Raw genomic sequence first — 16,537 nt, 5'->3', positions numbered from 1 at the left:
GTTTGGTTTTGGTTTTTATAAATTATTTTTAACAACAATTAATCTAACATATCTTTAAAAGCATTTGAGAAAACATTTTTATTTTTTATTGTCTAGCTATTAACTACATGCAAACTAACTAGTCTCTTTTCAGACACAAAACTTGCTGACAAGTGACCTTTAACTATTATTTTGTAATATTTCGTTTCCTTGTTAAAGTTGTAGGTATTGGTATTTCTAGCTGTGTTTTTAATGTAACCAGAACTGATGCATTGGCAAGAAAAAAATATTATGAAATTCTAGTATCAATGTAGTATACCTCATGATTCATTTTTCAATATTCATATCAGTTTAAATACTGTCACATTGTAAGAATATAATTTTATTAATCTACTAATTCAAAAAGAAAGCAAGAGAAGGTATTCTAGGTTTGGTTACTCAGATATTTAACTCTGCCATTTGTTGTTTAATGTATGTTTAAATATACTAATACTCTAAGACGCAAGATATTGTTTAATTATTGTTATTTGTTAATCTTATAACTTATAGAAAATTCATTTATATATATCTAGGTAGATATTTTTATTTTCTATAGTATATTGCTATTCACTAGACTGTTATTCTGTACTGTAGCATTCTTTTTATGACTGAATATTTCACTCTATTGAATTTCAAGGAGCATAAAATGGATGAAGATGATTCTTTTTCTCACAGAGCGTAGACCAGTGAAAAATTGTCCTAGACAAAATGGATTCTTTACAGTTTACATTGGGAAAGTAGGCCAGATTTCTTTTTCACTTTAATAGAAACAAAATAGAATTTCCTTTTATTTACAGTAGAACCGCATACTCAGAATATCCCAGTTCTGTGAGGCATATATTTTATGTATATTATTCTATTTCTAATATTATTTTTACGGTTATGCAATTATATGAGGGTTAAGATTTTATGTATGTTATTTGTACATTTATGCAGATGATATTGATGAAATAAGCTATAGATTTCTAATATATTACAGCACAAAACTGAGAAATCTATGGAATTTTAAATGCTGCATACAGATGCACAATTTTATCTAGTAACTGAAATTACAAGATCATCACACAGTAAATATTTGTATAATTTATGAATCTTTATAATTTATAAATGTTTGGTAAAATAAACAAATGGTAGCATAATAAATACAATGCACAGGCATACTTAAAATTAATTCTCAACTCATTAAATAAATCTGACATTATACGGCTTTTAACAGAATTATATTAAACTAATGTAATGATCACTTAGTCAAACTTACCAATGAGAGAGACACAAACATTGCAAGGCATAATAATTAATTTGTGGTCTTGGATTTTAAAAATGAATAGGGAATTTCCAACACACATACTTTCCAAATAAATTGTTGGTGAGCAAAGAAAGGGTTAATTTAACTGGAAAGAAAACAATCAACTGTATATTTGTACATACCAAAAAGGAAACATTACTACTTAACATGCTATTCTGAATTAAATAAATATTTAATTTTTGATCCTTGTTTGCTGTATCTTGTTAGGGATAGCCAGTGCCCGACAGTAACAACCTCAGTATTTTGCAGTTAAAGGTGAAATTAGTTTGTTGTGATTAGTATAGTGCATCCTCATTATAATTCAACAATTAAAGTCCAAGTCCGTGTTACCTGTAACAAAACAGGCAACAGAGTGAATCTCAATAGAAATCCATGGATAGATTAGTACAGTTATTAAAATCTCATCTGTCACTGGTCTAAATCTGAAGATTGAGGCAAACTGAGGTTAGGAAATGTTAAGAATCACTGACAATATGCAATAAGATATGAAACAGTTTCAGTAAACCGTAAATATATGAGTAAATATAAGATTACAAATAGTATTCTATTTTGACAAGACCATATACAAATCATTTAATCTTCATGGATACCTGGAAGCTATGAATATATTGTGCATTCAGTGAAACCATGATATTCCAAGGTATGTTGTAACAAGGCCATAAGTTGTTAAAGAGAATGGTATAAACATCACTAAGTGCTAATGAGTACTTGGTAGTCTATAGTAACACTTTAGTGAATGCTGAACAAGTTTAGATGTTAAGCTTTTTAGGAAGAATGAATGATGGCTAATGATTATTTAATGACAGATCCCTGGACTGAAAGGCACTTAGGACTCAAAGTGTACTGCAAAGCCTATTTCTCAAAGCTTCAGACAGGTTTATTTGGTCTCACCTTGAATAAAACACTGTTGTATTGGTTTCATTGGTGTGGATTTAAACACATTATCATCTTAGAATAGCAGCAGCTATGCTGTAGAAAATCAGTGTCTTAACCCTTATGGTTGCTGTTAGCTACCCTTAAATGTTTTGGTTACAGACTTATGAAATTGCTAACAGGTGTAAACATGAATATTTCAATATTAACTCATGAATAAAGACATTGAATTTTGCAATCACCTATGTCAAGGAGTCTGTAATGAATAAGATGAAATGAACTCACTAGAATCATAAGGATTTACAGATGGGTTCTAATCCCATACTAAGATTTCCGATCATACTTTGTATTCGTGGATGTCTGTGCTGTTAGAGACAAAGCCCTTTAAATTAGAACTTTAAACTAAGCTCATTTCTGGGGCTTTCTTGGTGGATGTAAATGATTGCATGATTGTTTTTAGAAAGAATACACTCTAGTATTCTGGTCAGTATTTCGTTTTACCATAAGAGGTTTTAACATTCTGTGCTATGTTTGAGGTGCTTCATTATGTGGTTAGTATATAACTGGTGTCCAAATCATGGGCACCTCAAAAAGGCAAGTCATGCTGTTTAAAAAAATTCTGTTGTAAATGTTACAAAAATATTCTGTGTATTATTAATATAAATGGTTATTCTTGTTAACCCATAGAATGTTTCCTGCAAAAGAAAGATATTGCAATTTTCTGTACGTTTTAAATGTTTAAATATAAAATAACTGTACATGATTTGAAATGAAAATTAAATAGAAAAAATCTTGACTTTTAAAATATTATAGTATATTTGTAATATATTATAATATTGCCACTCCATTACTCTTCCTTTTGGGGAAAAATATGCCACTGCCCTGATCTCATAACTAATGTTTCATAAACTGAATTTTTAAATGGTGTTTTGAGTGCTCTCAAGCTATCTAAATATGCAAATCTCCTTTCTAGAAATTGTACACTTTACCAACTTCAGAAAAGTTTGGTAAAATCTGCAGTAAGATATTTTTCTTTAAAAACCTGAAATTTTGCTTTTTTTCTTATTTCCACGTGGCCCAGTGTGTGATATTTTAGTAGCCCCTATCTATATATAAAACAAAGAGAATCATTAAAAACACTAATTAGATTTTTAAATTGAAGTGCTTGTACTTCTGCTGGGCAAGTTTTATATGAAACGCACAAAATTCTAGAAGGTGTGCCACAGGAGTCTAGCACATTATAAATGACTATATGGTAAACTACTCTTTCTCTCTTACTACCTACTGACCTTAATTATTATCTCAATTATATGAATAATTAAAAGACTGTTTAATAGCCAGACTGGTAGCCTTGTAGTTAGTGCATTAAACTACTGCATGAGACCCATGTTTAATTCACAGGCTTGATCCCCAAGCCAGCCTAATGGGGGGGGGGCTATGAAAGTATCAGATTAAGGTGTTTCTGAGGAGGGAGCACCTCATATTTACCCCAGTTTTACAAGGACTGGCATTGATTTTTCTCTAGTGAGAATCCAATCCAGTCTCTTAATGTTGGGGAAAGAAAGAATAAAGAAGTCCATTGATTGGCAGTAGAGGAGGAGAGTTCTCCATTGAGGATCAAGGAAAAAAATAGTAGTTTACCCATTTAAACCTTTAACCTTTTATCATGCAGCATAAGCTTTTGAATGTGCTGTCAGGACATGACAGATAGGTGCACCCACATAAGACGTATGTTTACTACAGGTAGGCATTAAATGTTTAACAGTGCTAGTATATATTAACATTGTTGGGCTTCAGAGTTAACAGTCACTGAGAAGTTCCTCCCTCTTTTGTTGTTTGTTGTCAGGCTTCTAGATTCAAGATAGCACTGTATTGGTTTGCATTCTAAAGGTTATGGTGACAATCAAGCTACAAACTAATTTAAAACAAAATTAGAAATCAAAAAAGTAATCATCATAATAAGTTGTATAGAAAACCAGTTCTGGGGACATCTCTGTGGATACACTAATGGTCTCATTCTTCTCTCACTTGCACTGATGTAAATATCAGTAACTCCATGGAAGTCCACATAATTACCCCAAGGTAAAATAGTTGTAGGTTGAGGTTCTACAACTAAGATCAATAGACAATTGTAATATAAATGTAAAGGACTTTAAAAAGTAGAAGTTTATCTCCATAATTAGGATAGTGGTGGTGTAGAATCTATAACAACTCTTAGGAGAAAGTGACACCTAAGAAAATGTGACAACGTGTTTATTCTGACATCCATATGTAAGTGACCCATATTACTTAGGACTTATGTAAGTATTGAGAGAATGATGTAAAATCTTGTGACAACGATGGTATTGATTCTTTTAAAGTTTGAGCTAGTTTGGATTTCTACTTAGGCAATCTGGACATGATTCGTTTAGAAAAGAAATGCACAGGATATTCAGGCCCAGCATTAGAAAACTTGATCTGTTTAATAAGGCAGCTCACCTTTATTATATAAAATTACTAAACGTGGGCAGGACATTTATAGTCCAGCAGGGGTCATGATACACATCTATAATATTCTCCAGTTCAAAAATAAACAACACTCCAAAATATCACAGGGTGGGTTTGTGGAGGAATTTTGTCTGTTACGTCAGTGGAAGAAAACTGCCAACATAATGAATAGCTAAATTTTCAGGCCCTCCGAATATTTGTACATAGTAGCAAGGGCTACTTTATTCATTTCATCAATGAAAGAAGGAACCATAACTCTCTGGAGGCTAAATCAAATTAATTATATTGTCTCTTTTCCCACTTGTGGCAAATATTCTGCTACCTCCCATTCTGAGTATTGTTTTATACTATTATTTTTCAGTTCTGGTTTATTTGAGACATTAACAACTCTTCATAAGGTTTGAGAAGCATTGAAATATTGTAGACATTATTATTTTCTTCGATTGTGTATTATCTTAGGAGCTAACTACCTGGGAAAAGTTGTAAGTTGGCATTTGGCTTTCTGTTAAATGTTCTGATCAATTTAAAGTGCTTGTTGTGTGCATATGATTTGCTAAATTTTTAAATGCAGTTAACTTTAATTTATTTGCAATATAAATAGGACAATAAAGGTTATCTGCAGTGAGTTACACTTTTAAGAGCTTGTTACGAATGTATTGGGTTAATGTATATGTTGTGAGAAAATTGTTTTGCTTTGTCTGAGGAAGAATTATTTAAATTACCCAGCTTTAATTTTTGTGTAAATGTTTTGTGTAGGGGCTTGAAAATAACCTTTTTGTATGTTCAGATTTTCCAGTTGTTGTGAACGTTAAACTGCAATTATAGAATTTATTTTCATCTCACATTAATGTAAAAAATCCCATATCTTCATTGTAGTTATTAGATATTCGGTTTATAAAACTTCCTATCTTTTGAAAACTGTCTCCAAAATTTCAAATCCACAAAATGTGTCATTGGTTGTTGCTATTAATCTCTGCTTTTGCCACATTGTGCTGTATATGCTTTTCTTAACAGAAAAGAGGGTAAAAGATGGGGAGAACATGATAATGGCAAACAAGGAGGATATTTTTATTTGTTTTGAGTGAAATACTCTTGAATGAAACATACGTGCCCTGAGAATATTCTCACTGAAAGTCATTCTCTATGGGCAGTGCTTTCCAAATCTAAATTACCGCATTCAGTGTTTAATGGTAGGTGCTATAGAAGTTGCTGAGATAGATACAAGAATTGAAAGTAGCGTTTGTTTTTTGGGTAAGGTGCTGGATTGAGATTTGGGTTCTAGGCATGGTTCTCCCCTTACTACTATGATCTTGGGCAAGTCACTTAATCATGCTGTGCCTCAAATCTCCATCTGCAATGAATTTGCGTGTCATCGTTGCGCAGGGACCATTATAATCTTCTCTGTATCATTCCAATTCTAGTATGTGCTGCCAAAGCATGAGTAATATAGTTCTTTTCTCCCACCCTTTGTCTTTCCTGTCTATTTAAACGTTGATCATGGGTTCTCCACTGGCAGGCCCCCTGCACCCACACAGTGCCCCATTTGTTTAATTAATTTGCTGTGTTGACCAAACTCGTTAAAACTGTTTATTTCTTGTTTTGTTTGATAGAAAGTATTGTATATGTGCATTATACATAATCACGCTTGAAATGTCTCTCAAAAATGACAAGGTATGCCACGGAAAGCAGAGGCTGAAAGCTTGATGTTTGTTAGTTTTCTCCATTGAGGAATATTATGATATAGATGTTTATGGATAATGATTAAATCTTATTGATTACATTCACATGTGTAGCATTCTACATAAATGGCTAAAATATGCAAGTTTATAGTCCACCGTAACTTTATATAACAGCTTTGTATAGACTTGTAGCACTTGATGGGGGCACAGCTGGAAAACATCCTGGGTGGACTCAAACCAAAAGAGGCATCCACTCTGTGATCAGAATCCACTACATTAGCAACATATGTTCTTATGGTTTATCCTTACATTGTCCTAGCATCTACTTCTCTGAGATTTTAATACCTAATACAATAACAGAGTACCATCAATATGTTCCTAATAGCAGATATAAAGTATCTGGTAGTAGTCCATCTCTCATAAAACTGCCTTTACCCTTAATTCAAATTAATTGATTCCTATTCCAGTTAAACCTGAAGAACTTAATATGTCTTTTAATCCTTTTATTGTAAGCTAAGATAAAATTAATTTTACCCTAGAACTCTGCAAAGCCAATTAACATGATCTTTAGAGTTATTTAGTAAAGTGCTTCAAACTGTTAAATTTATCCTGACCTCGTGGTTGCACTCTGACTGCTTTTTAAATGAAGTAATCAATATCTCACAGCCCTTTAAACAGTTTAAACTTCTAAAATATTTTACTCATATTTTTATTTAAACAGTTTAGAAAAATATTTACTCATTAAGGTATCTGTAGAGACAATGGTTAACTACTGGCTTTGTTTTAGTATTAAAGAGATTTTATGCTTTGAAATATATTTTAATATATGTGTTCATTTTGCTAAATCTGAGCAAATGAAGAAATCTGTCACTTCTATTTGTGTGTAATACAGAAAGTGTGTTATCTATATGGTTTAAAATGTAGAACATTTTCTCCTTTCACCGGTGTAGCTTCTTTTTTCCATGTAGAGCTATTTGAGGTTATTAATTTTCTTACTGTGATAGGGTGATCAACCGTCCTGTCAAGAAAATGGATCTCTGTGTCACCCTTTAGCATGATTAAATGGAGGCACGTCGCTGTGAGAAAATACCAAATTTTCATGAGACAAATGCAACTGTAGAAAGGACTATTTTTATAGACATTTCATTTTAAAATCTCCCATTTGGCTGTCAGTTTATTTGTAGGCAATCATTACAATTAATTGTGTGTTCCTACTAATAATTCAAAGAAAGTAAGGGCAAAAACAAGTGCTCGCTCAGATTTTTTTTTCCCTTTGAAGGAGGGAAAAAAAATACAATGATGAGAGAGAAGGAGCAATTTATGTTGGTACAATGAGTTGCTAATGAGACTGTCAGAACTACATTACCTTCACCCTGTTTTGGTCACAGCATTTACTGCTTTGTTAACAAAGAGTCAGATTCTTACAATCTAGAGACTCTTGAGAAGTACAGTTGTAAGAATTGCTGAGATTTAAACTCCTATATGCTTAATATACAGACCATGAGTGGCAGTGTCAGACAGTGAATTTTCATCTGTAAATTGTGAGATAAATGCATAATAGCCTACTTTTTAGAATATAATTAAAATATCTGGCAATAGGGCGATTGATAGTTTAACTTTAACTTCAGAATTCTGGCATTATGGGACACGCACCTGTTAATGGGTTACTTGTTAGTTTAGGGGTGAAATTTGACAGATTTATTGGACGTGGCTTATGATTTTAAGGATCTTGTTTTAAAATACACCCTTTACGGTACAATAAAGGGTTAATTCAATATTATTGTAATCAAACAGAAGGAAGAACAACAAGGTGGGGGCAGGAATTCACCAAGTGCCTCTGTTGTTTAATTTCCTACTGGAAGCAGCACATGTGTTTTTTCTTTCTTTCTTTTCTTTTCTTTAAGCAGTGGCCATTGCAGAGGCTGAGCGGCTGGGGTCAATGCCTTGCCTATTGATCAGTATCCCTGCAGTCCCCTGCTCCAGCATCTGCTTCATTGGCTTCTTTCAGTGCCTGCTTCAGTACATTAGAATAGAAATCCATAACCAGAGCTGTGCTCATCCAAGCAGGGGAAGAAACTAAATTAAATGGTATAAAACAATCTTGGATCAGGAGTTTGTGCCAATTCATCTTGATCTAAGATGTCACACCGGGCTCTCTGTCTGAGCACCTGGGCTAGAGGCGGCCATAGTGAAAATAGATGGAGCTGCGATCATTCATTTGTCAGCTAAGGAGCTCGGCAGCGGTTAGCAATTCCCTTCTGCAGAGGTCAGCTGACAGAACAATCAGTGCAACTGCAGAATAGAGCTTTCCTTTGAACTATTGTTATGGAGCATGCTTCTTGCTGGGGCTGGGGGAGGGGAGCATGGTTTGCTTCATGTTCCAAGTATGCTATATAAAACACATAAAAGGATACTATATTTATGTATCGAAATCTCAGGTACCATTTGTGTGCTGTATATCTTAATTATGTGTATGTGAAATAAGTTATAAAAAATTAAAATGTTTAAGTATCACTTTGTTTATAGTCTATTTTCATCCTTCTTTCTGGGAAGGCAGTGACTATTGATTTTTTTTCCCCCATGGCATTGTTAAGGTTTTAGATTCTTACCCACCCCACCCCACCCCACCCCTTTGGTTGGCATATCACCATCATGGCCACAACATCACCTGAATTGGGACTATATTCTAATAGGGATGCTTATACTTGTTTTATTTTTTAAGTAATGTTTACTTTTCTATCAGTACAGTAGTATGAAATTCACTAGAAAAGCTAGACATATAGTAGACCCTCACTAATTCACACTTCATTATTCAAACCCAGTATTTTCTCACAGTATACCAGGTGGTCTCTTCCAACTTCTCAACAAAGATTTAATTGCAGAGTGCTGTGGGAGCTAAGACTTCATTACTTTTGCAAGATATATGCCAGTGAAATTGGTGGTGTAGTATGAGTTATTATTATAAGTGTATCTGAACTATAGTTGTCAAAATATCTGAAGAAGGTACATTTTATGATGAAGTATCTTTGGGAGGATGTTAATTGTGGTTGTGCGGGTACTCACTAAATCACCAAATTTGGTAATCTGCAGTACTTGAGGGAAATAAAAAGGTTGTGTGTGATATATTGGATTATTAATAACTATATTTGAAATTTTGCAATGAGACTTTTCCCCTCGTTTTAGCAAGCACGTTAGTTAGTATACTGTAATTAGCATCATGAGATCGAAAATTATTTGCACAGTGCCATGTGCGGTGGGTTAAAAGTAATCATCAAAAAAGAAAAGGATGGTCACTTAAATAACAGGCAGCTTTTTATAATATGAAAAATATATGCATTTTAAAAAGTCTATTTCCTAGACTATTTCTGTGAAGATAACCTGTTTGTCTTAAATCAGGATTAATACTGATGTAAATAAGAATCAAGATCACAATTCACCTTCCAGAAAATACTGATTTAATAACTGCAGAATCCTAGAAGTCTTTCACTCTTTTTCAATTAACAAATTTGGAGGAACTATGAAACTAAAACAGCTTTTCCTATAAGAACATGCTACTTTTTTCTGTAGGTGGTACTGAAGACTGAGGAAGGGGAAAGTCGTACTTAAATTTTTAGCCTGGACTGGGGACTCTGAGAGAAAAAATGGAACCAGGACCAATCATCTAAAAATTGTCTGGCTCCACATTTTCCTGTAGGGGGAAGTAAGCATAGCAAACAAGTGCCTTGAGATTGAAAAGAGACCAGTTTTGTCCTCCCATTTGACCTTTGATATGTATTTGATGTTTTCTGACAACTCTCAATAACATTTTCCCAGTGGTATATGTTCAAGTAGCTGAAAAGTAGTTTTGTTATAAATATGAAAAATTCTCATAAATGTGTAAAATTTGATTGGGATGGCCTTCCACTTCTAATATTGCTGACCAGTCATCCTAATGCCCTTTATTTTACATTGCAGGTTGTCTGTCTGGTCTCCCACAAATGAAAAAAATATCTACATCTTATGAAGAGAGACGGAAGCAAGCCACTGCTATTGTCTTGCTAGGAGTGATTGGAGCAGAATTTGGAGCTGAAATTGAACCTCCAAAACTGTTGACGAGGCCACGCAGTTCCAGTCAAATTCCTGAGGGATTTGGTTTAACTAGTGGTGGATCAAACTATTCCTTGGCAAGACATACTTGTAAGTATTCTATGTTGTGTCCTCCATTGCTCTTTTAACCATCTCATAACTATTCAGTGGGTTTTATTTCAATACTCCTTGTTCACTAATAATCTCATTTTCATAGTGTAAGGAAAAGGAACCAATTTTGAGCACTTAGCTTCATATTAGTATGTTGACTATCAGGAAATTGTTTCTGAAATATGTAGCTGAGCAATATATGAAGTTTATGAATAGATGGTGGGATTTTCAAAAGCACCTGAGGGAGTTAAGTTCCTCTCCCATTAAAGTCAATTGAATTCTTTCAAGGTTGGACTTGTAATGGGAATTGGTTGCCTAACGTGCTTTTGAAAATTCCACCGATCTAGATAGTGTAGATTTAGAAGCACCCAAGAGTGCATGTGTGCATACCTCTGCTTCTGCTTTCCTCTCAAAAATACCTATGTGGCCTAATGGGAAAAGTACTAGATTAGGAACCAGGAGACCATGAGTTCTGGTCCCATTGCTTCCACTGAATGGCCTTAATTCTCAGTACTTCACAACTCTTTCTGAGTAAGGGCTGGCAAGTATAATTTACTTCCTTCCCTGATACTTTATGAAGGAGGATCAGTTAAGTCACCCAGGATCCTATCTGGAAGAGCTGAAATAGAATTTAAGTCTCTGATATGATAGAACAAAGAGTTTGACAAGGTTACTGAAAATGTGATGGCTTCTAAGGTCCAATAAGATCTGTGCTGTTACAGCATATTGAACCTTCATAGTTGGGTTCAGAACAGGACATGGCCCTGCTGGTGCTGATGGACCTATCCTGACTGTGGACAGGAAAGCTTCCATGTTTATATTGCTGTCTTCAGCAGTCAGTGCCAGTGAATGATCATTTGATGCTAACACTCATGAGAGCCTAATAGGAGCAAATGTACATTGGGTGCATTCACTTATCTTGGACAGGTTTTGAGGGCTGTGGTACCTCTGACAGAAACCTTATCATGTGAAGTCCAGAACAGCTTAATATTCTCACTCCTCTTCAACATCTTCATTGGACTACTCATATAGATCATGAGGCACCATGGTACCACCAGCATGTGGATAATAAGAATAATTTATAGTAATTATAATTAATAGAGCATGAAAATATATCTCTTCACTGCACAAGTGCAACATCTACACGATGATGACCCAATACCTGGAAAAAATAAGCAAATGAATTAAAAGCATTCTAGTGCTTTGACTCAAACGCAGTCCAAGAGAGAGATAAGTGGTGATGGTAGGGAAAGGTGAAAACATTATACCGAGCTTGCCAGTGCTCTAACCTACCATTGGTTCAGGATGTCAAAGTACAGTCAATCAAAGTGGCACACAGCCTCAAACTCGTGCTAGATTCTTCATTGCTTCTGGATGTATGGTACAATTACAGTGGTGAGTAATGCTTTTTTTGGTGTTTAGCGATCTAGGAAATTGTCCTCACAGTGGGATTCACGTTGCAATGATCCATGCATTTGTGACCTTCAGGCTGTGCTTCTGCAATGCTTTGCACCTAAAAATGAAAATGCTGACCCTGGACAAGCTCCAGTCAGTTCATAATGCAGTGTCCTGCCTACTTAAGAGCAGAGGTCACCAAGGCTTTGTCTACTGTAGCATGTCTGAAGATATGCTGTTTTCTCTTCATTTCTTACCCTCCTAGTTGTTCTACCTTACAGGGTAAAGGATCAGGTGCATACATGAGGTTAAACAGAGAAATTCTGTTTAAAAAAAAAATGCTTTTTCTTCTCCTCTAAAACTTACTTCTAATTTCTGCGTAGGTAGTTTTGCATCAAGGTTGTTTTCAAGGATGATGTATAAATGAGTCACTTTGTTGAGTACTGTGAATTCTCCTAAGATCCAGGAAAATTATTATCTTATTTTAGTATCCAAAAGCCTGTTGTTGTAAGTGCTCTACAAGTTAAAGGTACACAAGGAAAAGCCACTTGGCTCCTGAAAAGGAAGGGGAATGCCTGTTGAGAGAACACATGCACTCAGCAATGTATAGTTAGTTAGTACCCATTACATCTCTGGTGTTTAGGGCAACAACGAAGCTCCTTCACTCCTGTCTGTTTTTGGCAAGTCTTTCAGTGGTTCCTCAGCTGTGGTTTTTCAGCTCAGCTTCAACTGCTTTTCACCATGTTGTTTTCGGGCAGCCTCGTTTTCACTTGCCTTCTGGTGTCCATCTTAGTGCTATTCTGGTAATGGAATCAGTTTCCATCTGAAGCACATGTTCAATCCATCTCCAATGCCCCCGGTAACAATGGGGCTCATATCTTCTTGGCTGCACTGTATGAATAGGTCTTGGTTTCATATTGTTCTGGGCCAAAAGATACGGAGGATTTTTCTGAGACAGGTTGTATGAAATGAAGACGGTTTGGACATATCATGTTTTTTCGTTCCCCAGCATTCTGTGCTATAAAGTAGTGTTGAAAGTACGCAACTCTAAATCTTCAGTTTGGTTTTGGGGTTGTATTTTGATGATTTCCAGACTGTATTTAAGCTCCTGAAGGTGTTCTGGGCTTTATTGATTCTGTTCTGGATATCCTGGTTTCTTCCACCATCCTGGCTGGTGGTGCTGCCCAAGTATGTGAATGTTTCTACATTGGTGAGAACGTGATAAACGTATTGGTGATGGTCAGGCAATATTAAGGGTCATGATATCTGTCTTATTGCAGCTGATTTTTCAGTCTGATTTGCTGGCTGTGTGCGTTGAGTTGGGTTGTTTTTTCTTGTATGTGGTGTTGGGTTGCAGAAATAAAGTTCTTGACGCACTAAATGGAACCCACAAGAGGACGCAATTCTTGATGTAGTACTAAGTGGTGAATATAGTTGGACTGTTTGGTAATAGTGACCATAATATAATTAAATTTAACATCTCTGTGGTGGGGAAAACACCATAGCAACCCAACATTGTAGCATTTAATTTCAGAAAGTGAAAAAATGAGGAAAGTAGTTAAACAGAAATTAAAAAGGACAGTGCCAAAAGTGAAATCCTTGCAAGAGGCATGGAAACTTTTTAAAGACACCATAATAGAGGTTCAAATTAAATGTATACCCCAAATTAAAAAACATAGAGAACCAAAAAAGTGCCACTGTGACTAAACAACAAAGTAAAAGAAGCAGTGAGAGACAAAAAGGCATTCTTTAAAAAGGGGAAATTAGTGAGGAAAATAGAAAGGGGCATAAACTCTGGCAAATGAAATGTAAAAATATAATTAGGAAGACCAAAAAAGAATTTGAAGAAGAGCTAGCCAAAGACTGAAAAAGTAATAGCAATTTTTTTAAGTACATCAGAAGCAGAAAGCCTGCTAAACAACCAGTGGTGCTACTGGATGATCGAGATGCTAAAGGAACACTAAAAGACGATAAGGCCATTGCGGAGAAACTAAATGAATTTTTTGCATCAGTCTTCACAGCTGAGGATGTGAGGGAGAATCCCAAACCTGAGCCATTCTTTTTAAGTGACAAATCTGAGGAACTGTCCCATTTTGAGCTGTCATTAGAGGAGGTTTTGGAACAAATTGATAAACAGTAATAATTCACCAGGACCAGATGGTATTCACCCAAGAGTTCTGAAGGAACTCAAATGTGAAATTGCAGAACTACTGACTGTAGTTTCTAACCTATCATTTAAATCAGCTTCTGTACCAAATAACTGGAGGATAGCTAATGTGATGCCAATTTTTAAAAAGGGCTCCAGAGGTGATCCTGGCAGTTTCAGGCCAGTAAACCTAACTTCAGTACCAGGCAAAGTGGTTGAAAGTATATTAAAGAACAAAATTGTCAGACACATAGATGAACGTAATTTACTGGGGAAGAGTCAACATGGTTTTTGGTGAGGCATGATTTCCCTTTACAATTTACTAGAATTCTTTGAGGAGGTCAACAAGCATGTGGACAAGGGTGATCCAGTGCATATAGTGTACTTAAGTTTTCAGAAAGCCTTTGACAAGGTCCCTCACCAAAGGCTCTTAAGCAAAGTAAGCTGTCATGGGATAAGAGGGAAGGTCCTTTCATGGATTAGTAACTGGTTAAAAGACAGGAAACAAAGGGTAGGAATAAATGGTCAGTTTTCAGAATGGAGAGAGGTAAATAGCGGTGTCCCACTGTACTGGGACCCGTTCAATTCAACATATTCACAAATGATCTAGAAAAAGGAGTAAACAGTGAGGTGGCAAAATTTGCACATGACACAAAACCACTCAAGACAGCTAAGTCCCAAGCAGACTGTGAAGAGCTACAAAAGGATCTCACAAAACTGGGTAACTGGGCAACAAAATGGCAGATGAAATTCAATGTTGATAAATGCAAAGTAATGCACATTGGAAAACATAATCCTAACTATACATATAAAATGATAGGGTCTAAATTAGCTGTTACCACTCAAGAAAGAGATCTTGGAGTCATTGTGGATAGTTCTCTGAAAACATCCATTCAATGTGCAGCAGCAGTCAAAAATCTATATACATCCCTGGTATGCGCACATCCTGAATACTGTGTGCAGATGTGGTCGTCCATCTCAAAAAAGATATATTGGAATTAGAAAAGATTCAGAAAAGGGCTTCTTGAGGTCTGGGTGTGTGCTACTTTATTTTTCAAGCAATTTGGTAATACTAGTTTTCCTGAAGAAGGCATTAAGTATTAGCAGGAGGCATAATTGTTCTTTGCTGGGTTTCACAAGCCAGGAGCACCATGGCTCCATTTCACAGGTTATGGCTCTAATATTTTCCAGGGCTGCTTTACCATCATCCTGTTTGATAGAGTCAAACCCTGGCAGGGATGTTAGGTTTGACAAGATGGCCTGGTCAGAAATGGAATTTTCTCTCCTTAAAACTATCAGCAAAGTACTCTGAGCACTCTTCATAGTAATCAGTGGTTGGACTATTCAGTCAGGGTTCGTTAACCTGTTCACTATGCAAAATGTGATTCTTCTGCCCTAAGTGCAAAAGAGCAGAAATTTCCTTTTACTTCATTTACTGCACTGGTGTGGTCTTATAAGAATTGTTTGATGTTGGTGAATGGATTTGAAATGTGTTTTGCTCCTTTGGGATTCTACCTTTCTGCCTGTAAGCTTCATCTGTGAATCATGGTGATCTTCTTGGTTGGTGTGAGTGGGCAGATTGTGGCCAAGGCACTAGTGGTAGAGGACATCAGGTGATTTTCTAAGCTACAGAGTCTACTGCTTTTCCTGATGATACATCATGTCTACATCTCCCCTTGTGGTGAACTTAGGCAGTTTCAGGAATTGGGATGACAGAGTTCTTGGAGACTATCAATAAGAAAAGATTCATAATCTAAATGATACATTGGAGACAAAGGAGAAGGGGAAGATGACTTACCAATGAAGTATTTGGCTGATGCCATCCGCTATTCTTGCTGCCTTTAAAAGGGCAGATTGTTAGTACCTGTTCTGACACAGTTTTCAATATATCTTCACACTTAACTCCAATTTTGGTGGTTGTATTTATGGCCAGTGACACATCTAAGGGCTCCAGGGTTGGTTTCTCTGCTCTGTGCAACAAAGAAGCTAGAAAGACTGACTTTGTTCTAGGTCAGAAAGGTGATCTTGGGTACATTGGGAATCTGTGTAAACAATTCATGCCATCATAGCTTAATATCAATTCCAATTTCAGGACCTGTGACTTCCTTTTCTTGATCATTTCCTTGAGAAGCAGAAGAAGATGCCAAAAATATTGCCGTTGAGGTTTCTCTAGGCATGTCCTCTGTGCTCCACATGATTCATCACAGAAGTTGGCAAGAGTTGTAGTATTTGGCATCATTCTAGGCAGCTGGTATTGGTTTATGTTCACAACCTCTTCTGATCCTTTTGATATCAAGGGTTTATTAGCAGCAAAATGGAAGCTTAGGAGAAGATGAAATGGTAGGTCCTTGATCCTAGGGTTTGGTTGAGCTGGATTTTGCACAGGACCTCAGTTTGGAGAGATAAGTTGGCCCTGTTTAATTATTAGACTCCGCTTGGAAGCGGTCCTGGGATGCC

The 16,537-nt window shown here is 35.8% G+C and overlaps 1 protein-coding gene and 1 pseudogene across 5 annotated transcripts in view; one reads left to right on the top strand and one right to left on the bottom strand.

The window, feature by feature from the left end:
• Positions 1-16,537, top strand: part of WDR7 (WD repeat domain 7) — a 344,118-nt gene that overhangs the window by 198,159 nt on the left and 129,422 nt on the right. For all 5 annotated transcript variants that reach the window (XM_054032283.1, XM_054032282.1, XM_054032281.1 and 2 more), the window contains one exon: positions 10,318-10,539. In XM_054032283.1, coding sequence (XP_053888258.1) covers positions 10,318-10,539 — 222 coding nt within the window. The remainder of the gene's footprint in view (positions 1-10,317; positions 10,540-16,537) is intronic.
• On the bottom strand, positions 6,024-6,121 carry LOC128839896 (U6 spliceosomal RNA; annotated as a pseudogene).

This window comes from Malaclemys terrapin, chromosome 6 (genome assembly GCF_027887155.1).
Source record: "Malaclemys terrapin pileata isolate rMalTer1 chromosome 6, rMalTer1.hap1, whole genome shotgun sequence".
Taxonomy (NCBI): Eukaryota; Metazoa; Chordata; order Testudines; family Emydidae; genus Malaclemys; species Malaclemys terrapin.
This window is presented reverse-complemented; position numbering and strand designations above follow the sequence as displayed.